The sequence below is a fragment of the Anser cygnoides genome, chromosome 2 (genome assembly GCF_040182565.1).
Source record: "Anser cygnoides isolate HZ-2024a breed goose chromosome 2, Taihu_goose_T2T_genome, whole genome shotgun sequence".
NCBI lineage: Eukaryota > Metazoa > Chordata > Aves > Anseriformes > Anatidae > Anser > Anser cygnoides.
The window spans coordinates 62,317,869-62,341,964 of record NC_089874.1 but is presented as its reverse complement, the minus strand read 5'-3'; the positions used below and the strand labels follow the sequence as shown (position 1 = coordinate 62,341,964).

General features: G+C 44.3%; 1 protein-coding gene and 1 long non-coding RNA gene across 5 annotated transcripts in view; both read right to left on the bottom strand.

Annotated features, from left to right (window-relative positions):
• The window catches only part of ITGA9 (integrin subunit alpha 9), a 217,531-nt gene extending 201,530 nt beyond the window's left edge, over window positions 1–16,001 (bottom strand). For 3 of the 4 annotated variants that reach the window (XM_066992239.1, XM_048075533.2, XM_066992240.1), the window contains exons 1-4: window positions 15,699–16,001; window positions 8,075–8,202; window positions 6,928–7,034; window positions 827–950 (exon numbers count right to left, since the gene is read on the bottom strand). In XM_066992239.1, coding sequence (XP_066848340.1) covers window positions 827–950; window positions 6,928–7,034; window positions 8,075–8,202; window positions 15,699–15,853 — 514 coding nt within the window. In that variant the 5' untranslated portion in view covers window positions 15,854–16,001. The remainder of the gene's footprint in view (window positions 1–826; window positions 951–6,927; window positions 7,035–8,074; window positions 8,203–15,698) is intronic. The other variant, XM_048075532.2, reaches the window with a different exon arrangement.
• A 2,488-nt stretch (window positions 16,002–18,489) lies between these two features.
• On the bottom strand, window positions 18,490–23,589 carry LOC136790093 (uncharacterized). Its single transcript, XR_010829350.1, has 2 exons — window positions 21,032–23,589; window positions 18,490–20,649 (listed from the first exon to the last, which is right to left on the bottom strand). It is a non-coding gene; the product is annotated as an uncharacterized lncRNA (long non-coding RNA).
• Between the last annotated feature and the right edge of the window lie 507 nt (window positions 23,590–24,096).

The following is a 24,096-nucleotide window of genomic DNA, read 5'->3' as shown; positions in this document are numbered from 1 at the left end:
TCTTCATAACAGGATACTCATGGCACTGGTTTAGTTAATTACTTCTGGCTGAGGTGATGCTGTCTTCTGAAGTCTTTAGGAAAGGAAACATGATACATAGATTTCAAATGCGCCAGAAAAATGGAAAATTAAGATGTTGACACTTGGGATTTACAATAAAAACAACAGGAACAGTAGCCCATTGTTCAGGGTGGTGGAGCCCTCTTTCTTCATGCCCACCTAGACGCAGACCTTTGGAGGATCCGAACAGGGATCAAGACACCTTACAGCATCTAAAACACAGCAGCAGTTGTATTAAGCTGCTGCAGAAATTCCCTGAAATAAGCAAAATGTTAAGCAACACTTTTTCCTCTCTAATCCTCCAATGAATCCCAACACAAAAATGAAAATATTTCCATGAGATGGGAAAACAGGTTCCCAATTACAGTATTTCCAATTTAGTCTGTTCTACAGCTAACCATGAGAGTCCAAGCTCACATCAGTATCTACTGATTATTCATACACAGGAAAAAGAACCATAGCCTCCAAACACAATTCAGATAGGTATTATTTCACAGGTAGTTAAATGTGACCGTGTACAGAAAGTCTCAGGATCTGTTCAATCATTGTGCTATTCTCCCACCTTCACCCAAAACCCAACCTCCATCCCAGCTGTAACTCAAGGCAGCAGTATGTTACAGAGGGGGAAAAAACAAAAGAAAGAAAGAAAAACATCAGCGGCGAGGGTTACTGCGGATGGTTTTGCAAAGAAAGGGAAAACAGAGCAGCCATAAGACATGAGATGAGAGATGGAGGTGAGCCCCACTCCCAGCCCCCTGCCCCTTACCTTCGTAGCAGGGCAAGAGCTTCAGCCCATTGGGCTGCAGGTTGGGGGGAATGATGTTGCAGAAGCCGTGGGGCAGGATGTACTCTGTCTCATAGTAGATGTTTTTCCAGCGGTGTGCGCAGGCCTAAAGAGATCATACCACATGCATTACTATCCAAGAGTCACAGGAGAGCCCTCCAACCAAGGCAAAGTATGCATAGTGCATGAACAGCACATATCAGCATCACCTTCCCCGCCACTGCCCCATCACCCTCCTTTTACACTCCAGTCTTTCTAGTCACAGCATCTTCTCACTGTTATCTTCTGTAGCTTAGGACATTGCCTAACTTGGTGACTCAGATCTCATCCTTCGTAGAACAGCTTGGGTTGGAAGGGACCTTAAAGACCATCCAGTTCCAACCCCCTGCAATAGGCAGGGACACCTCCCACCAGACCAAGTTGCCCAAGGCCCCATCCAGCCTGGCCTTGAACACCTGCAGGGATGGGGCATCCACAGCTTCTCTGGGCAACCTGTGCCAGTGCCTCACCACCCTCTGAGTGAAGAATTTCCTTCTAACATCTAATCTAAATCTCCTCTCTTTTAGTTTAAAACCATTCCCCCCTATCCCATCATTATATGACCGAGCAAAAAGTTGCTCTCCATCTTTTTTTATAAGTCCCCTTTAAGTATTTAAAAGCTGCAATGAGGAAATCCTTCATATGTGCATGATGAGGAAAACAGCAGGTGTCAGAGCAAGTCATAGCTCATGCTGGAGACTTCAAGATCTCTCGTTGTGTATTGATCCTCATGGCCAGGGGACTAGAAGAGATGCAAGGACTCAGAAGGTTACTAAAAGCGTACTAGAATGTTATCCCACCAGAGGATGCCTGTGCGAGTCAAAGGCTTGTCTTATTGGGAATAGCAGCTTTGCTCCTGGTGACAGAAAAGCCGGGTCTTGCTTACCGGTAATTAGTTTAAGTGAAGATGTCAGAGATTTTGTGGCAATGAGACTGGCAACATCAGTCATGGCACAGACAAAGGGCAGAGATCAGGGTGCCTTCCCCTTTTAGTGAACAATAAGATCAAGGAGGGCTAACCAGCTTCACCAGGACATAGCACTCAGTACAACTGCCACACAAAGACATGCATGCCAGCAATATAGAGCCTGATTCACACCTTTCCAGAACCTATTTGCTCCAAACATTAACACTGCATTCCTGCCAGAAAAATCACAAGTTATCCTGTGCATAAGGGTTACTCGGAATAAAAGGAAGTGAGATGTGAAAGAGCAAGGGCTTTGAACACATGCTGGGCCACATCTCCAGCTGGTCTAAGTCACTAAAGTCAGTGTAGGTGTATCAATTTGCTTCGTTTAAGGCTTGGTCCCATGTGCATGGAGCAGGCTCTCTGCTACAAATCACCTCCTCTGCATGCTTTCAACTTTTCCTGGAAACTTCACGTCAGCCCTGCTATCTCAGAGGGGCCTGGGACAGACCCCGTCATGATCCCCACGTTTTACCTGATCCTCCCCAGATGAGACATCCTCTCTCCTCCTTCCCCTTATGCTACCCCACTTTCCTGCCTCAGCACCTCGCAGCCGAACACATTGCCATTGGAAGCATCTCAACAGCAGTAAAGAAATCCATGAAGACTGCCACCCGTCACACAAAGGATGCTTATAACGGCACTTGGGTTGACAAACAATGTATGTGAGCAGTCCTGTACAGAGCAGCCTCGGGGACTCAGTTCCCTGCTTTAAGGAAACTCATTTACGATTTTAATCCCCAGGCACCCCCCATTCAAAATTCAACAGCAATGTCAAAAAAAAAAAAAAAAGAAAAGAAAAAAAAAGAAAACAACACATGAAATGTTAATTCTCAGAGTAAACAGGAAAGAGCTTCTCTCCTGGCACATCTGTACTGTGAGCACAAATACATTCAGGCATGGCCCTTCTAAAGAGAGTACCATAAAGACACATACCGTTAAAGCTACAGTCAAGTCAACCTCAACTCTGGATATTCACTCAAACGGAAACAGACTGAGAGTATTTTTTAAAATTATGTAAAGACAAATAAAGGACCGTGATATTGCAAATTCCCTGCCAATTTATCTCTCAGAAACTGCCAGGGACTCGCATAAATTTACCTACTAATCTCTCCCAAAGGAGCACAAATAACGGCATGTCAGGGTGAGCAGCAGCATTTCATCAGAAGCAGGAGGCTCTGCTCAGGAGCAAGAAGGAGTGAAGTGCAGAGGCCAAGAAAGATAGAACAAGATAAGAAAAAAAAAGAAAACGAAGAAAAAGATGCCACTGCATTAAATGTACACTCAAAATTCAACAAGAGGCTGGGAGCTCAGTTTATTAATTCTGGGCACACTTCCCTAATCTGTTTGGTATTTTTTTTGTTTGCTTGATTGCTTTTGTGAGTATTTTTGTTTGTGTTATGTTGGGGAGGGAAGGGGAATTCATTTTTTGTATTTTTTTGTTTTGTTTTCAAGAATGATCACTTTTCTGTATCTTCAGCATAGTGCATACTCAGGCACAATGCAATTTACCACTGACTGCCTGAGTCTGCTGACAACCTGTGAGTAGATCTAAGGGATGAGCTCCACCTCAGACTCCCCACCACCACAGCCGCAGAATTTGATATTTTCCCAATGCAGTGGAGTTCAGCATCTCCTCTTCCTCCCCAAAACTCACTTCTTTGCAGCCAAGCAATCAGCATGTTTGTCCCGCTGCCACAGCAAAGCTTGTCTGCTGCTGCTTTTGGTTCTCCTGCCTTCCCAAAAGTGCTTACTTGGATTATAATACATGATCCCTGCACTATTCAACATTGCTGTGTCAAGGCGATGCACCACCATAGTTGGCTACAGCCTTCCTTCTTCAGCACATGGCTGAAGAGGTCTTGGGAATGGAGAGGAATTTCTTGAATTTGATGTGGAACAAGGGAGAAAGGATGCAAATCCTGAGGCAAAATAAAACCTTTCTGGGCCAAGCACACAGAGGTCTCCAGCAATTACAGAATCATAGAATTATTAAGGTTGGAAAAGACCTTCAAGATCATCTGGTCCAATCATCCCCCTACTACCAACGTCACCCGCTAAACCGTGTCCCTAAGTACCAGGTCCAACCTTTCCTTAAACACCCCCAGGGATGGTGATAGTAAACACTGCATCACCACAAGACCACGAACAGCCCTTTTCAGAACCGCAGATGCTTTTTGCTTTCTTGTACATTGAGCACCAGCCATGGGCTTTGCACCACAGGAAAAGCACACGAGAGACCAAGACTTCACTTCAGAGGCTGACTCCTGAAGTCAGAGTACAAACAAAGGACTTGGTAAATGTACCACTGTCAGACTGCTTCTGGCTTGCTCTGCCCTAGGGAGGGCTTTGGCACCGTGATGGGTTTGCCCCCACACACGCTTTTATCACTAAGCGTGCCAGTAAGCTACTTAGAGTGAAAAATGGCAACACTTGATAAAACGCAGAGTAACGACAGATGTGACAGGTATTTAGGAAGAGCGAGATTAAAGGATGTGGCTTATCTCCAAATCATAATGTACTGTCCCCAGCACCTCTCCCAGTAAAAGAGACAGAAGGAATTTTGCCATTTCAGTTGGGGAAGAGACTGCAATCTCAGCAGTATCACTGTAGCTCTTAAATTAATGCAAATATTGACTGACAGCATACCTGAGGACAGGAAGCCACCAAACTGCAAACTCAGCTTATTTTTTAGATAATCTTACTTCTTCTTTGCTTAAATCTTCATTATTAGATGTTTTTCTATTAATTCTTTTACACAAACATAAAACACTGGTTCTGTAATGTTCTGGCACATTATTGACTCAAATAAAACCCACATTACCAAACACTAGCTAGGCACACTCCTAACCTGCACACTCCTAACCTTATACTGAAGCTGGTACTTTCATCTGAAGGAGAGGAATCTGCATTGTAGAAAACTGTTAAGACAGATTTGAGACACTAAGTAGTTTCAAAGCAAAAGGAGAGACTTCTTCATACTCCTATACTTTCACTGTGTATTGTAATTGTTCTAACACATGACATCAAGAGCAAGAAAAGTTCACGTGGGTTTAAAAAGTGACTGCCCATATTTATGAAAATATATTTTTAAAAAATCCAGGGCAAATGAACACAAAACTACTGCACTTGATGCAAGCTCTTTGGGCAAGTACTCTCAAAACACTGCCCTCCTACCAGCCCATGAGACGCTGGGCTAAGTAGCCTAATCTTTCCTCGAAGCAGCAAATAAACCCCTTTTAAAAAGCTGTTTTGATACTTTCCACTATTTCTTAGTGCTCCATTCTGATTTGCTCAGCAGACATCCCCTTAAAATCTCCAGTGCCTTCAGCTAGGTCTTCCTGCCTCCAGTAATGAGCACGGAAATTACCCCTTCAAGCTAAGCCCTCCCAGTCTGCCCACGTCCTTCACCCCTGCAGCCTTCCCTCTGCCAGTGAGCAGCCAGACCTAGCCTTGGCAGTTAACTGGCTTTTTCACCAACTTCCCTTTCCTCTGCTGCTTTTGCTTAGGTACCATCTCCCTAGACATCAGCTGCAACCTCTTCCCCTTTGAACCGAGATATATGAAATCATTATTCTTAAGGTAATTGTCATTTTGACAAAAATGTTTCAATGTTGCCTAACGAAGTATATACACTAGCTTCTGAAAATGACAGAAGGGCTTGTCTAGCTCAGACCAATGACTAGAAAATCGTGAGGATCATGTGTCTTAGAATCATAGAATGGTTTGGGTTGGAAGGGACATTTAAAAATCATTTAGTTCCAACACCCCTGCCACGGACAGGGACATCTTTCATCAGGTTGCTCAAAGCCACGTCCAACCTGACCTTGAACACTTCCAACATGGAATTGTAGCATGAAGTTGGGTTTTCTGGATCAGTGCATGTTACTCTTCACTCATGCAGGGTTATTCTAAGAACACATACTGGGTTATCCGTTGAAAATATGAATTGCTTACAGTCTTCTGGTTGGAATGCCTTAATTTCATGCTCCCACTCCCCCATGGGAAGTCAGTGTGAAAGAACCTGGGGTGTTAAGTGTTTGGAATCTAAATACAAATTAAGAAAAATGACTTTAAGTCAAGCAGCTTTCTCCACTTGGCTTAGTAAGTGGTTGGTGCAGAAGTTGTCGCACAAAATCTCCTGTAGCTCATTTGTGACTGGTTGGCACCACTCACCAGGGCGATTCCCTACCTCACTGGAAAGATGCGGTCATACTGCAGGTTTTCGACTCCCAAATGTCAGTGTTTAGAAATAGATTGTTGTTAGGGTTACTCTGATATGAGCTTGAAATTTGCCTGCCACATATTATGCACAACATTTAGTTGCAATTTTTATTTTGTTTAACATTCCTGGAGGTAGGCTCCCAGGGTAGACAGAGCTCAACAGCAGATGCAAACACAGACAATTATTGATCATAATACCTTTTTAAAATACATGAGTGTATTTGTCCAGCTCTTTTTATGATTCTTTCCCTGCACAGGAAGTGTTGTTTTGCAGAGATAAATTCTACATCCTAAGGACCACATCTGCTCTCCTTGACCCTTTCTATTTGCATGGTAACCATATCAGAGACAACAAGGCCACCCACACACAACTAATTCATCTCCACTCTCAATTCTTCCACCTCATTAATGGAAAATTCATATACATAAAGACAAAATATTGCCCCAAAGTCTCATCTTACATTTTTCATGGTGAGTTCTGACATGCAATACATATGCTAGTGGAAAATGAATGGATACATAAACACAAACAACCTACAAAAAGAACAAACCAACAGATACCTCACAGACAAAGTTCTATTTATTCTGTTCAGAGATTTAATCCCTCAGATTTAGGAGGAAGCCCTTAGGTGACACAAGTCAGGTGTGATTGCTTTGAAGCCGTTCCTCTATAAATAAAACTTTCTGGCTTGGGTTCATTTTCCTTCCGCTTGAAGGAAGGGACTACGGAATTTGCTGCCTGTAAAGCTGGACTCAGTCAGTCACTACCAAACACATTAATCCTGACATGTTTAGCATTAGAGTCAGACAGCAGCAATGATTTTAATGAGATCAAAGAAAAGAGTGGACTTACCAGCACACTTCCACCAGCCTTAGGCTGTCTAGCCAGGCTCACGCCCATCCATTCGTCATCTCTGTCTTCTTTACAGGTCTTTCCACAGAGCATGCCCCGAGAATTGCCTACAGAAGGAGGGGAAGGGCAGCAAGGCAAGGAGATGTGAGTTTTAAATATCTACCCCATAGGAAAAGTGATTGTCCATCAAACATCTGCCTGTCAGTGCTTTTCTTTTCCCTTTCAACCCAGCTATTACTTCTCATATGCATTAGTCAGGGTGGTGTTCTCACCGTTACTAAGGCACCATCCATAGTAGAAGAGAGACCCTGTCCCAAACAGCCAGCAGCTATTACAGTATGTCCACAGCTTTACTTGAATAAACCATTCAACTGAAATCAATGGGAGAGATGGGGGATTGCTTGCAGCATGCAATCAAAATAAAGTTATCCTGCAAAATGAGATACGGGGCATTTAAAAAAATTGAGGTCTAAATCTTTAGTCCTCTCAGGCAGTATTCATGAATCCATGAAAGACGGTTTACGCTACAGTAGGGGGACAAATCAAACTTGCCAAAATATCGTTTTAACCCATGTAAGCTTCATAAAAAGAAATTCTATGTCACTCAAATGTGAAAAGATTAATAAACCAATACTAACATATGTTTTATTATAGATGGAGAAATCAATACTGTGAATCACATGACCAAGAAAGAGAAAACATGTAAAGACTTCAATTTTCTCCCTCAGAATCCAGCAGAAGGTTTTAGATCAGAGCCTTACTTTGGGAATAGGCAGCCCATCTTCCCCTGATTCAGACAGTAGCTCAGCGAAATGAGTTGATCCTGATCACCGTACAATGTACACTGATCAGTGTACCAACAGTGTACAAGCACGGCTCTCTCAGAGGACCTTACTACTTTTCACACACGAAGCAAAGGCAAGGTATCATTAGCTGCATTACGAGGCAACCCACAGACTGCTATGATGCTAATAACTCTGACATCACGCACCCATCACCCCACCACCTGGTCAGCCCACACCCACCTCCACCAGGAGAGGCAGATGGATCCCTCTCAGGGTCCTGGAGCCTCTTTGAAGCTGGCAGGAGGACTGCCAGCTATGTGGGTCCTTCTGATCCCTCCCCTCAGAGCATCACTGCTACCCACCTCGACCCATATCCAGCTCCGTGCATCTTCTGTCAGGATTGGTGTGGACTCGACATTTAAACACTGCTCCTGGGGACTGAACAGAGGTGCTGTATTTAGAGTCTGCCTTGGGAGCTCCAACCAAGACCCTGGAAACCAAACACAAAGTAATAAGTGATTAATTTCAAGTCAAAAGAAAAAAACAACAGCAAGGTTTGCGTTGCCAGAGGTTCCTCAGCAAAAAGACTTTTTCCAGCAACCTTGTAAAATGATGACACTGATTCACAAGCTGAAAACAACACTGACAGTGAAAGCATTTTTTTCCAGTGAAGCCATGAATACTTTAATAAGTTAAATTTCCATTAGCAGTGTAAAACTTTTGAAGCAAGTCCTTTCCTCACCCCAGATAGCATTTAGGAGAGTACTAGGAAAGACAACAGCAGCTGCATCTATTTTTCCTCAGTTTTAACTATATCCCTATCAACCCAAAAATTCCACAAGAGCTAAAATACACCCATGAGATGAGGAAACCTGAACCTGCTTGTTTCTGGCCAGCTTAAGTTTAATAAGGCTACTAAGAAAGTTGAGGCACCCCCTTATCAGAAGATTTTATGTAATTACAGTTTGAAAAAGGGGGGGGGATGACAATACAGGAACAAATCTCTTCCACAGTGCCTTGCCATCAGCCCTCATTAGCATTAAGGCTGGGATGACTATACCTGGAGTAGTCGTCCCATGTGTGAGAACTAGTACCTTGGGAAATTCCAACACAGCTATGCTCATGGGGTTCCTAGATGTAGCCTTGGAAGATGATAAGCACTTTCAGCTAAGTGGATCACCCCACAAGTGACTGTTTAGGAACCTGGTAGTTTCTCATGCCTTCTCCTCATTAAAGGGACAATCTCCTCACCTGGCTGTGAACTTGGATGTGGGCACTTGAGGGTGAAGAAGGAGGTTAAGCAGGAGGAAGGCAGTGCCGGGGAGGATGATGGGGAGCACCAAGCAGTTCAATATCAGTTCTGCAGATACCCTTGCACTGTGGGACAGGGCAAAGCTTTTGTATCTAACAAAATCCGTGCTGAAGTTAAGCCCAGGGCTGGAACTGAGGGCAACCGTCTTTAAAAGACGGCATCCAGCGTTTGTGTGCATGGGTGCTGCCTGTTGACCAAGGAGGCACCACTGTTGACCACGGGTGCTTGACCAAGGAGGCACCGCTCTTGGTTTAGCCACTAAAAGGATAGAGAGATACTGGTGCAAAGTCCCTCCAGGCACACAGCCCGCCCGTGGCACGGATGGACAGCCCAGTACAAGCCCCAGAACAGAAGCTTTCCTGGTTTTAAAGGTTTTCCTTCTTTAAAGTTCCATTCCCAACCACCACCCATTGTCACCATCCCCGTAAATACAGAGACCTGAGGCATAATGCACGCACATGTCCAGCACCAGCCTGGGCCACCTGGATGAGCTGCCATCGGGAGCCTCTTCTATACCATATGCTTCCCCACACATCGCAAAACCACCCCATGGCACTTGGAAACACATTCACAAAATGAAAAGAAACCCTACATTTTCTCCCAAGTCTCATGAGCTGAGCAGTATCATTTGGAGAAGTTCAGTGGGGCTGCTCTCGATAACACACGTCATGTTTGCACAAGTGAGAAGAATTAGTGGCTGAAATGCGTAAGTTCCTTAAGCCTACAAAGCCTGCACATTGGGGACCAAAAGCAAAGGAGCCTGAAATAATAGCCCAACATGGAAATCCCACCAGCCAGGCAGCAGGCAGAAAATCCAATGCCAATCATCTCATTTACACAGGCAATGAATGCATGTCATTCACTTATTGACATTCATGAGGTCCAACAAAAACAAACAAGGGGGCATATTACTAGCTTAAAGAGTTACTGGTTTGAATTGCAAAGGGCAAGAAACTGTTTCTATGACCTGTTGTAACAATAAGGTAATGTGGGCCACGCCGACCTCCAGTTTAAATAAAGCTTTCCTCTAAACCAAGAAAAGTAAATTTGATTCGGCAATTAGTGCAAAAGATACCTCAGACTGCAGAATGGCAGATGGAGACCTCTTCAGATCTCTTTAAAAAGCTGAATGGGAAAAATCGGTAATTAATGATCTGAGTAGGCCACAGGCGCAGATTACATGACTCAGATTGTCTTGAGTGATACCTTTCAAAAACATTTGTCATATCTCCCCACGTGGACTGAGCACAAGGAAGCAGCCACTAAAACCAACTGGTGACACATGCCAGAAGCAAATCTATTTTGGATTGTCCTGAATGGCCAAACGTCCAAATTCGGTAGTTAGCCTACCTCATACACCATGTAATCTTAGGATCTTGTTTCTTTCATTCACTCTTGCACTTCCCCCCCAGTGACTGAAATCTCTGCAGGCTTCCTGTTCCCTCTGGTGTGACCCATGCTCGCCTATGCCCGGGAAGAAGTCACCTTCAGGGAGATGGGAGGTCTTTCTGCTGGGTCCCATGCTTTTTCGCTGGTCAGGTTGGCATTTGTCACATACCACTTGCTGTGGTTCTATTCAAAGACTTGAGGCTGGGATACTACCTTTGTCAAGAAAAGATTCCTTTACTCTTTCATCAGTTTCTGTATGTGACTGCTTAAACTGTTGGACGAAAATCACCTATTTAACTGCCACAAGACTCCCAGCAGGTCTGGACAGAAGACTCACTTTCCTGCTAGCGTTTTGGAGCTCACTGAGCAAAACAAACGTCTGTTTTGCATCTCCCCTACACATTAAAACACCTTCGAGGTCTTTGGAGACTTCTGTGAAACAATGCTGCAACCGGAGAAGGTGTTTTTCTCCGGTACCATACCAAAACAGAAAGGCATTTCAAAACAGAGCCTCGGAGCCTCACACAGTCTTCTCATGCCTCAGCACTGTGCATTCTGGCCTGACCTAAACACAAGGATACGTGAACAGCCCAGAGAATCACAACATTGGTGGTTTTTTTTTGTTGTTGTTTGTTTGGTTTGTTTTTTTTTGTTTGTTTGTTTTTTGCTATTACCAGGCAACCTTCCAACCATTTTAACAAGCCCTAGGTTAAAATAGCCTAATTTTGTGGTACAGTTACTTCAGGGGTACTGTAGGACTACTTGGACTATCAGCAAGCAAGCACCAGCAGTCTTCCAGCCTTCTGCCAAAGGCTTATGGTGTGGCCTTTGTGGTGATTATCCATGAGCATAAGCTCTCACCACAACCATAATGTAACACAGGAAGCCCCTACGATGTTGTGAGCAGCTGCAGGGAGACACCTCGATCAGGAAACCACACCACAGGAAAGGGATCACTTCCCAGTGAAGACAACCAAGGGGTTAGGGCCATTTTAGGGTCACTTTTGCTTGACAGGCACAGAAATCTCTAAGAATTGGCTACAACTCACTGGCTCTGTGAACCAAGAATTGGGATCTAAACTGACATGAGAAGCAGCAAGCAGAGAGGCCGTTTAACCTTCTCTTCTTGCATTCGTACTCCCACAGCTGAGGACAAACGCCCTCATCTGTATGGAGACAGCTATGCAGCGGTGCGGTCAGAAACCATCGCATTGCAGGGGCCACATCAGCCAATATTATTGGACGACAAGGAGTTTTCTGGCCCCAGGGAAATCCACACCTTCTTAAAATTACTTCCTGACGAACAGTAACTATCACTTTGCTGGTGATTGACCCTCAGGACGTACAGATTTGGAAACTAAGTGCTGCATTTAGCGGAAAGAACAGTGAAGGAAAGTGTCAAGCTGCCCAATGGCGTGGAGGGATGCCAAGCACATTAAGCATCAGCCTGGAGCATGCCAGGAGTGATTAGGCAATCACAGTTCAAGGACTGGGGAGAGTAGGTACCTCACCTCGCTGCAATGTTAAGTGGCAGGGGAAAAAAGTCTTTAAATATCCTTGCATACCGCAGCGGATTTCAAAAGCAGTGCCAGAGGAGGGTGAAACTCATCCCAGCTGAGTTTCTCCCCACCAGAAAGGTCTATGCCACTTGTTTAGCCCTCAAAACAAAAATCACAGAAGTTCATCCAACACATGCAGAGCGAGAAGCAGGACTGTTATTGGGGCAGTAGATGGACAACTTGTGAGCAACACCAGCGATCCCATATTCCCCACCTTCTCCAAACACCCTTGCTGCATCTACAGCATCCCTGCATCATTGATGCAACATGGCATCATTAACACAACAGCCAGCCTCTGCCAGGGCAGTCTGCTCCTATGTCTTATTTTGGGTACAGACACGTGCATCATACACTAATGACATCTATCCATCCATCAGCCTGAGATGCAAAACCACCTTCATGCTTCAGCAACAGTGCAATCTGGCAAAGAACAGGGCCAAAGAAGCAAAGCAGCAGCACAATAGCCAGCCTCATTCCTTACTGTAGTTCTCACAGCAGGCTGCCATGCAGCTAAACTGACTCCCTTACTTTTTAGTGCTGGATCATGTTGCCAGAAAGGATGAAGTTGTTACCCTGGGCTTGCTGAGGGATTGGGGGGTGTCAATAAGGAGAAGACATAAGGAGGGGAAAGGAGAGAGATAAAGTAACATTATTAACAGAAGAATGATGAGGGATGTCACATCATTGGGGCAAAATCAACATTGTTGCTTCTTGAACTGTCTCTGAGAAAAGCAGAGGAAACCACATTCTTGGTCGCTTTGTCGGGTCTTTACTCGAAGCTTCCAAATTATTTCCAGAGAACAGAAGCACTTCAGCCTGTCTGTGCTCCAAATGCAAGCAACCACCTGGATCCTTACTGTGCTGGAAATGGCAGTGACGGGGAGCTGGGTAAGCCTTTCAAGATTTACAGTCATAAAACCCGCTCAAGGAAGGAAAACGGGACATTGTCAGAAAAACAATAACTTCAGCACATCTGTGATGACAAACCTTTCTTGACACAAAAATTGTGCGAAAACAGCTCCAAAAAGGAAGCATCATTGCAATTAACTATTTCAGACATGTCAAAGGCACTGACTTTCATCACTATTTCAGTGGAGGCTGAATACCCATTATAATTTCTGTGTCTAGGGCTGTGTATCTGAATTTATCTGACACAACACTTCAAACCAAATATTCCTCCTTTAGTTCCTCTGGCAAGAATATTTGGCTCACATAAATCTTCACAAATCATCAAATTCTGGGTTGGTTTACTAAAAACCTGCAGGTTTATGGCAGATAACACAGACAAGCTCCTTTGTGGTGTTGGAAAACAAGTGGTTGAAACACTGAAGTTGAAGAGCTGGCAACTACAGATACCATTTTATTATGAAAAAAATGAATTTATATAAAAAGCACATGGACAGACTGCTGAGAATACACTTCAGTGATTAGAAATATGCTAGGAGAATACTGGGTCCTCGGGCGATAAAGATTAAGAAGCCTTGAGCTATCAGGACAACATTCTCCAATGGCTGGGAGCATGTTAACACATGAAATAGATTTAGACAGGTAGGAGACAGCCTCAGATAGGATCGATCACAGTTCTGCAGGCTCACATAGTGCACAGCTCACCAGGCAAGCCATGTATGACTGAAATATCACAGTCCAAAATTAACAGGTTAATTTCCCACAACAGCATATAGGCCAAAGGGACATGAGAAACCAGAATCATAATGTTTCTTTGTGTAAAGAAAAGCTATGAAGCTAAGAATGAAACTGACACACAAAAACAATAACCCTATGACTATTAATAGGAGCTGTACGTTACAATGGCATGAATAGAAAACATTTTTGCTACATATTCCATATAACAGCCTTCACCCTGTCCACAGCTTATCACAGTTTGAAAGAAAAATACATCACCTGCTAACTTTACGAGCCAACTAAGGAAACAGCTATATAGCTTTGCACACAAAAGCTTCACACAGAAAAACCTGACAAATCCAAAAAATGCTATCAGTTCTACTAACTATTTCCCTCTGCACTCAGCCAATAAAACAGAGACTGTATCTTGTGCTTGAATAATCTGCAATGTGTAATCTCTTTGAAATGGAAATCAGAGGCTTCTATGCTCTGAAGTGATATCTGTAGGCAGAAGTAAGGTTCTGTCCAGTATGATTAGGATTTTAAAACAGTACTATACAATACTGCAAGCCTTTGTGCCCTACTCAGGGGACGAGGATATAGCTAAAGGCTCAGACGAGGGTTCAGTCCTTTGATGGTCTGAATGCCCAGAAAGATTGGCCAGATATTTTAAGCTCTCCAGAAGAAACATGTTAAACACTTAAAATCGATTTCACATCACAGAATGAAAAAAAAAAAAATGCTTGCACTCAGAATATGCCCATTCAGTTCAAGGTGACATCTTCAGAAAACTGAAGAAGGCTGCACATACTTCTATGAGCAAAACTCTTTGCTGTCGCTTCACAGGTTGACAATCCTACCCTCACAATTTTTGACAGCCCTGTGCAGATGCTGACCATATAAAGCTGCTGCTCACCCTTCCAGGTGCTAGGGCTAATGCGTTTTTTTAGTTATTTAAGAACACTTTGTGATGTTAGACACTTTATGGTTCTGGGTGCCACAGGCAAGGCTCCGTGAAGAAGCTGCATTTTCAGAAAACAGGTGTGAAATAATTTGGGGCATCAGACTTCTTACAGATGTCTGCCTTCAGACGGATGCCCTGGGCTGCTGATCCAGCATCATTTACAGGCAGAGTGGGATGTCGCAGAGATTCTCCTCCCTGCTCACCCTCCCCTTCCAAAATGACACCAGCAGGTGCCACCTGAAGGTAATCCACTTCACCATCCAGAAGGACCGGCACTAAGACAAGGAGCAACAAGCTGCATCATTCTCTTCTCACCCTACCTCGCTTACCCCGCGGCAAGCCCCCCGCTCTCTGTGTCGAACACAAGCCACTTTCAGCCTTTTCATCCTTTGTTGCTTCCTGCCCCGAGTTAAGCATCGCTGTGAACTGAGAGCTTTTCTTTCCCGAGAGCTTTTCCTCTGCGAAGCCTTCTGATAAGTCCTTAACAGCAAATGCTCCGGGAAAGCCGCTGCGCGGAAAGGTAGAGTACACAACTACTTGTGAACTAAGGGGTGTGAAAGAGAGTCATTTTGGAAGAACTGGCCGCCAGCATGAATACATTTATTTATCTATCACAGTGCGCTACAGTTCCAACACCAACAGCTGAGCAATCGGGCCGTATCTACACATGAGAGATAAAGACGAGCTTTGTTGGCACGCACTGGCAGCGGCGGCTCCTGCTCGTGGAAGGCCACCAGACGACACCAGCTAGGTCCAGCTAAGAGAAAAAATCCCTTTTAATTCTAACAAAGAGCCTCTGACCCAGACGAGGGAGAGACAGACCACGATCCAGGGCTCTTTTCAACCAAGGGGACCAACGAAAAGCTTGCCAGTGTGGATAATTTTGGGGGGAAAGTAGACAAACTTCCTATCCTTACCCAAAAAAAACAAAGTTACGTGCCTGCTCCCCCGTGCCTCGCCCCAGGAGCGGGCACACGCTGGCTCTCCCACTGCTACCCCTCCATGACCGGCACTGTCACCGCGAAAAAGACTACTAAAACCCATGTCTTTTCCCCTTTTCCCCCATTTAAGGCAGCACGACGGCTGCTCGCACCGCCTTTCCCCCCGGGGATGGGTGTCCGGCGGGGTCCCCTACTCACCACCGGGTGCTGTCGTGGTAGTGCTGCAGCACCGAGTAGCCGAAGAAGGAGCCGTTGGGGCCCTGGAAGACCACCGGGAGCCTCAGGTCCACGTTGTAGCAGCGAGCCAGGGCCGCCGCCAGCAGCGCCGCCAGCACCCGCCACCCCGCCGCCATCCCGCGAGCCCCAGCCCCGCCGCCTCCTCCTTCTTCTCCTCCTTCTTCTCTTCCTCTTCCTCCTCCTCCTCCTCCTCCTCCCGGGTTCACTTCTGTGCCCGGCTCGGCTTCGCCCCGAGCCGCCAGCACCCAGCGGGACTGGGCGCCCCGCTCCGCCCCGCGCCGCCCCGCGCCGCCGCCGCGGTGCCCCCTGGCGGCCGCGGCCCGCAGCCGGCCCCCCGCGGCCTGAGCCGCGCAGCCCCGGGGGGCGCCGTGAGGCGGGGGGAGAGGGCCCCCAGGGGTGCCACGGGAACCAGGGTGGTCCTGGCAGCACCCCGCGGCACCCCTCGGGTTGCTGATGGGGGGCGCTGGGTGGCCGGGGTGGGTGAGGAAGGGGGTGGTTCGCGGTGTGGTGAGGGGAGAGGGAGGAAGGTCTGGCGGTGAGGAGCTGATTTCTGTCTGAGGGACGGAACACAAGACACTTTGGGAAGAATACCAGGCCCATGTGTTCTGCCATGAGGCCGTGAAAGAAGTGGCAACAAGCCGTGAGTCCCTAAAACAATCACAGAATCATAGAATGGCCTGAGTTGGAAGGGACCTCAAGGACCATCCAGTTCCGGCCCCCCTGCCATGGGCAGGGACACCTCCCACCAGACCAGGTTGCCCAAGGCCCCATCCAGCCTGGCCTTGAACACCTGCAGGGATGGGGCATCCACAGCTTCTCTGGGCAACCTGTGCCACTGCCTCCTTACCCTCTGAGTGAAAAATTTCCTTCTAACCTCTAATCTAAATCTGCGCTCTTGTAGTTTAAAACCATCCCCCCTTGTCCTGTCATTATCTACCCAAGTAAAGAGTCCTTCTCCATCCTTTTTATAGCCCCCTTTAAGTATTGAAAGGCTGCAATGAGGTCACTCCAGAGCCTCCTCTTCTGTAGGCTGAACAGCCCCAACTCTCTCAGACTGTCTCCGTAGGAGAGATGCTCCAACCCCTTGATCATCTTTGTGGCCCTCAAGCAGCAACATTCATGGCTAAACAAAGGCTGAAAGTAATTGTGCTAATATTTTAAAAGGTAGACTATCTGGGACCGAAAATAAGCAAACAATAAAAGATGGGCAAGAGCCAAGGCAAGAAGGTAGTTGCCTCCAGTGGGCAAGAGAAATGTCACACATCCTCTTACATGAAGAGGGGAGGGGAGTTACAGGATAAAACTCTCCGACCTATAGAACCCACGCATTTATTATTCAGCAAAAAAATAGCAGTTTGTTGTGCTTGGGGTTGTTGTGAAGGTGTGTTTAGGTTGATCTTGAGGATTGACGCGAGGAGCTCAGGAAAGAAGTGCTCCCACAGGGATAACTGGAAGTTTCATTCGTTGCTGTTAGCCCTCGTTTTGGCTACTTCATTCCACGTACTCTTCTCATCCAGGAGCAGGCTCGCTGAGAGAAGTGCAGTACATCCCAGGAAATGCAATGGCAGAGGGGCCAGGAGCTCCAACACAATGGGAATTGCTGCTTCTGCCAAGGAGCTGAAAACACACAGACACGTGCTCAGCATTTCTTGCACTGGCACAAGCTGGTTGTGCTTGGCACCTGCGGGTTTGCAGGGAACTTGCTGCAGATGACAACAGTGAACCCTAATGAAGAATGCTGGATGTCAGGGCTGTTGGAGAGCTGCTGTGGGAATACTCTTGAAGGTAAAGTCATCTTTCCATACAGGAAGCTCTCAGGGAAAGTTTAGTATCTCCTGTGAAGGGATTGAGCTGATTGTGGGTTTGTGCTGAGGGTGCATATTCAGTGAGAAGGTAATTTTGTGGTAAGCTGTTTCATGACATTGATTTGGCTCTTTCAAAAGTGTAGCTTGTTCCTGCAGGGGAACATCCTCAGATAAAAGCCATCTCCAGACTATAGGTAAGCATTGACCTTGAGCATCATCCGCAAGTGCCCTGGGGCTGTGCGTGTATACATACATGTTGCTGTTTGGAAATTGCCCTTTTTGATGTTGAATGTGATGCCAGAAAGTGGATGTGAGCATAGGAATATTCTGGGGACAAGTTAAGTAGAGCGGCAGCAATTACAGAATTAGGTGGTGGAAAAAATCAACAGAGGAAGGAAGGCTTCCAGCCATCCAGATATTTTATACTTACTACATAAAGCTTAGCAGTGTACTTATTTAAAGCTCTTGCTCAAGGTGGCTTATGGACAGGCTGGGCCATTTTGAGTCTTCAGTTTTGGGGGGTTAAAATTGCAAATGATGATGCAAGGACTTAACAACACATCACGTTGAAAGGAGAGGTTGAACTAGTGAAAGTGACATGCTTCTGCCACAGACCTTGTCTGCAGATTACTGTAGCTCCACCACCATGAGGGTCTTCACATTGGCCTCAAAAACAGGTTGAGCAAAGCAACATTCCATTGTTCCCTTATTACCCTTCTGTAACCTTAAAGAGTGTGTTAATTATACACACATAAATCTATACACAGGCACATACACATAAGTATGGCCAGGGTTATGCAGAAGTGAACAGTGAATGTTCTCCCGTATTAAATCTAAGTGGCACAGTGCTTAATACCAAATAAAAAGGAAAGGTCACTCATCAATACTTTCAGCCGTTAAGTGTACAATCAAATTGAAAGAACCGATTTACTCATTACAGCACCAAATGAAATTGACACAGCATTTACGTTGTTTTAGCAAGGATATTTACATCACGTAATGAAAAGATTTTCACGGGAGTTCTCTAACTGTGCAATCAATATGGATAAAAGTAATCTGATTTAGCCAGAAAGTCAATATGCAGTGATTAAGCAAATTCCACAAACGACATGCAATCCCATTAGCACTACCAAGCCAAATTCTCTGCACTTTGAAGCAAGGAAGTGATGGGGCTTTTCAATTAATTATCCAGGCACTGAATGATGCTAGACAGCTCTCCAGTGAAGTTAAAGGAAATGTGAGCTAACACACTGGGGAGAAGGATGGGTTCATTCATCTCTAGAGGGATAAGGGAAGCAAAGTGGCTAGATGAGGTGAATGCAACACTTGTCTCTCACGTTGTAGAGCGTTCCCAGGAGGGCTTATTTCAACTAGCAGCGATACAATACGGAGGTGTGTGAGTCCATGAAAAACTTTACCTCTCCATTCCTGGCAAGGAGGATTATCCAAGGAAAGGCCAGGAACACTGTACTCCCATGCCCTTCCCCCCTCCTTTTTTTTTTTTTAATTTCTATTTTTTGTTTTACTGTGCATCCAAATACTAACGTAATCTCACAACATTTAATCCAATGGGAATTTTGTCAGGCAGAGCAGAAACAGAAAGTACATGTTTAGGTCTTTACCATTTCAGCTGTTAAAATCCTGGCATGCACTGGAAGAAATGAAAGCAATGGGAAGCATCTAACTGCAACTACAAGCATTATAATAATGTACTGTTAAATGAATATGATGCTAACAATAAGGACTGGGAACAAGGAATAGTGCACTAAATCATATGCCAACCTTTTGTTAATGAACTATTCAAACTGGAATTAGCTGTGCCTGCATTTCTATATCCCTGTGTTCTCTCTGCTTCAACCTTGATGTTTATATTGTTTGGGGAGGCTCCACACCCGCATCATAAGGGTAATTTGTATTTTACACCATTCTATATTAATTAAGTACGTAACCGCAGTTTAACATGCTCTATTTTGGCAGCAGTCGGTCTCCAGATCAGGTTTTAAATTAGAAAAGTTATTTGTAAATTGAGAACCTACGGTGAAAAGCACCCTTGACAATACTTTTTAATTAATAACTTGAATTGCAGAGCTAAGGAAAAAAAACAAAACAAAACAAAACAAAAACAGTAATGCTATGACTACAGAAAGAGACAGAAAACAAATGCCCAATGTCTGCATTGTTTACAGAATCATTGTGTACAGACTTGGTTCATCAAGTCGGCGTGTTAAGAGGTAATTCCCCTCCTGCAGGCTTCTCCTCCCAAAATGCCACTTCTCACATCATTATTAGCTTCTCAAAAATACCTAATTTTGCTCCTGCACTGAACATATTGAACTCGGTATCATTTTCATTATTTTGATGAATACCTCGATTAACTTTAGGACACCGCTTTTTGTTAGGCTAATCATTTGCTTTTCCTTGCATTTACACCAAAAAAGTGCTGTGGTGTCCCCCGCACTATTATTGTGCTTGAGGTTTTACTGTCTCTTTTAAGCTGGTCCACACGTATGACTCAGATGCGCTCCCACAAGGGGAGGAGGAGAAGGGGAGCACATCTGCCTGTGCTGCTGCTACTTCTCCCACGCTGGCAACATCACCAAGAATGCCCCAGCGGTGGGCAGGCATCCCACAAGCTCGTTAATATAAGGGCTGCTGCCTCTCCTAGCCCTTACCCATACATTTATGTCAGCATGTGCTTAGTGAGGAGACTTCAAGTGAACTTGTGCTAAAGCTTTCCCATCACAGCTGTGAGACTTGCTGATTCTTCACAGGCATTCTCTGTATTTCTCTGGCAAGTGCTCAGTACAAGGAGGTTGGTCACTGTGTTTGTAAGTCAGGTCTTAATGGTAATACTACAGTTTATTTTTAGCCACAGAGCTGTGTGATCTAATCCACTTTCAGACTCAGCTGTGACGAGCTAAGGAGACCAAACTTCTTCAGTCTTCCTGTGGAAGAGAAATTTTCCAGACATTTTTGTAGCTCTTCTTGCACATCAGGTCAGAAGCATCCTTTTCAATTTCTCTTTCGGTGTGGCTTTGTGACGAAGATTTATCGTGGTTGCCTCTCCCATTCAACCAAAGAGAAGAGCACAGCCACCTTTTGTTACACTGTAAAGAGAAGAGGAAAGACTTTTCTTCTCTCGTCTTTTCAACCCCCTGTCAGTGCTGAAGCAGTCAAAGAGGAGGATGCCACTTTGAAACATAAATACGTAAAAGGAGTAATTATGAAAAACCAAAAAGTACACTAACACATATCCATAAAATATGATAAATACCAAGTACATTTCATAAAGAGGGAATTCCCCACATTCACTTACCTACCAACAAATTAGGTAGGAACCTGCTGGATCAACAGGGACAGAGCTATGGGTTTTCAAAATAACAGCAGTCATACTGTGAGAAGCTTTCTACTTTAATCTGTCAGGCAGTAAATTGTTGTCAGCAACTAGATTTATCAGCAAATCTAGATTGCAATTGTCATGGTACAAACCGTATCTTCAAATGTTGTTCCCATTAAGTGAAGGAGATGTTTTCTTTCTTGTTTCTCTACTTGGGTACAGTTTTCCAAGTAGATTTAGAATCCAGAAAGCTTTATCTGGGTTGAAGACAGAGTCAGTACAAACCTTAGGTGATATAGAAGCTGATAATTCAATCAAAAATCTTCTTCTCATAATAATAACTAAAAGAATAGCATATAAATCCAGAATTTTCAGAGCCCCATATGCAAAAAAATCAATTCTCCCTTTTTAAATATTTAAGGATTTTCTTTTCTTAAACTGTACTATTTCAGCAGCAATCCCATTTATTTAGTGATCCAGATTCACCATTCTTCTATCCCCTTGAAAACTATGCATTAGCATTAGACTTAAACACTTGCCCTGGCTTTCAGTAGGGGGGGTATATTTCTACATGATTTATGGTCAATTCATGCCCAAATGAAAATGCATCTTGTAATGTAAAACATATTTCTAAAACATTTATCATATACCGTATACCAGTAACTGAAGGAATTCCTCAGAGCCAAGTAAAAGAAAAAAATACATCTGGTAACTTTTTCCCCTTTCATAGAGTTTACTTTTTTTCTTTAATACATCTAGATTTCTGCATTTTCCTTCTCATGCAATAAACCTCTACTCAGGAGTCTCTATTCAGCTGTGCTACGTGCTTCATTAAGGACCTGCTTAAATATGAGTGCATGCTTACGCTTTATTAACTTCAGGTGAACCGAACGGCAGAACTGAAGCTAAGCATGTGCTTGGGTTGAACTGGGACTCAGGCTAACTTATGGACACACTGCTAACAGCAAGTAGCAGTCATGTTTTGCAGCTCTCATATTTTCCAACAGCCGTCATATATTTGTTTGGATGTGGTTAGAATTACAGCTGTGTTGTATGTATTCGTACATTATATATTTTAAAATGCATATACACACATGCTGTAAAACCACACACAGGCTTATTTTGAATTGCTTTTCGTTCATTACGATTGGTCTCGCTAGCAGAATCATCACTGCATATTTTTGTTTCACGCTGACACCAGCAATACTGTGTTCTCACTCAGTTGATTGAACCTCACTACCTCAGCTGAGGGATCAATGGGTCTAAAAGCTTTCACCACCATAATGAGAGGAGACACACTTGTGTTTGCCAATGTACTGTAATGATGTTCTCTTTGTGCTTGCTGTTTGTTTGTTGCTTTTTTTTTTTTCCTGATATTTATTTTAGAGTGGCTATAGGAGGACCTGTGGACAGAAATCCTTAAATCCAAAAGTTGGCCATGTGGCAGTATGCTCCAAAAGCACACACCACACAATTCAAGACCCCACCGAAAAGAGCTGCCCCAGTCCTGCAGGGGACACAATGAAGAAGTTGTCTTTCCTTCATCTCCACTGATGGGTGGAGATGAAGGAGATCAGGACCACAGTGAGGAAAGAAAGAGGCCATCAAGGTACAAGAGCCATGGTTAAGGAAAAGTGAAGCTCCACCAGAAAGCAATTCAGAGCACCTGAAGCTGAGATTTCATTCTCTCTCACCTGTGACTACAGAAAAACTCCAAAAATACTAAACCTCACTGCAACAAGGCTAGCCTTTGTCAGTACCTCCTAAATCACTGCATTGCAACCAAAAATGTAATGACTACCCTAAAACATACTTCATGAGTATCCCCATACTTAAAAAGGTTGATATGCTCTTAATGAAATTCTCTTGCCAGCATCATCCCAGTCTTGTCTGACTCAATGCTGGTTGGCTAAGCAGCCAGCTCTCACCCATGGCTGAATTTACAGCACAGACAAGATGACAATGTTGGATGTATCAAACCAGTTAGAGAGAAAAAACAGTTAGCTTTCAAAAAGCATTGCCCCAGCCTATATCTTTTCCCTGTGATCTTCTTAGTAACCTCTTGGGGATTATAAAGGAGATGAATGGTGAAATTGTGACTTTTCACAAGAGATTTTTTTTTTCCCAAGAAGACTCACTCTTTACTTGCTAGTCCTGGGACTTCTGGGAAAAGTGCTAGGCTACCTAGAGCAATACATCAAAGAGAAACAATAAATTAAATCCCCCCTACTGACTACCCTTCTTTGTCCAGCGCCAGGAGGGGATTAGACCTGCCACAAAAACCGCAGTTTTTGCATCAGCCTCAGGCAGATATCCAAGAATTTGGGTATCTGAGACAGAGACACAATGGATTCTTATCCCAGGTTTCTTAAATGCCCTATCCCCAGTAGATGTTTGCTCTGCAAACCACTGACAGCTGTTCCCCCTTCTCTGAAAGGATCCCCAGGACAATGGGACAATTTCATAAAGAAAACAGACATGCCACAACTCCGCAGCAGAGCATATAAATTGCAAATGTAAATCTGCAAACATCACCTCCAGTGCAAAATTCCCACCAATTTCAACCTGTGCAATGTGTTAAGTGTGAAGCACAGCTGAAGCCCTACTGTTCTTGAAGACAGATAGAGCCATGGTGCAGTCCTAGGCTCAATTCAGCCAGTATTTCTGCAGTGCTGTCACAGAAGCTTATTGAACTGTCACTTTACAGGTAGCTAGCCCTTCCTACCACACTCAAAGGCCTAGCAATGATGATGAGCCCTACAAAACTAACAGAAGATTATAAACCAGGACCTGCCATACTTTTAGAAAGAGTTTTAAGTCTTACTCTAAGTAAAATTAACTAGACTTAAAATTATATAATTTTACACACATTAAATTTATTTGTCATAGTTTTCTATAAGATTACAGCTGAAGACGAAGACATTGGGTAGATAATTGAGGCTGTTGATTGTCTTCTTCGTTTGATTTTCACTGTTTAAGTTTACACGTAGAGGTCTTTTCCAACAGCCCAGACCTAACCCACTGAAACCCAGGGAAAGACCCCGTGAAATTTTAATGAAGCTGGACTGTCCAGAATTAAGTCCGAGTGAATTTTGTCTCATTTATCCCATTTCTCTCCATCAAAACAAAAATCACAAGGGGTAAAGTGTACTAGATGTTATAAAGTCATGAAATACCAGTCACATGGTGGATCCTGTGGTTTACCACTTTTCTACAT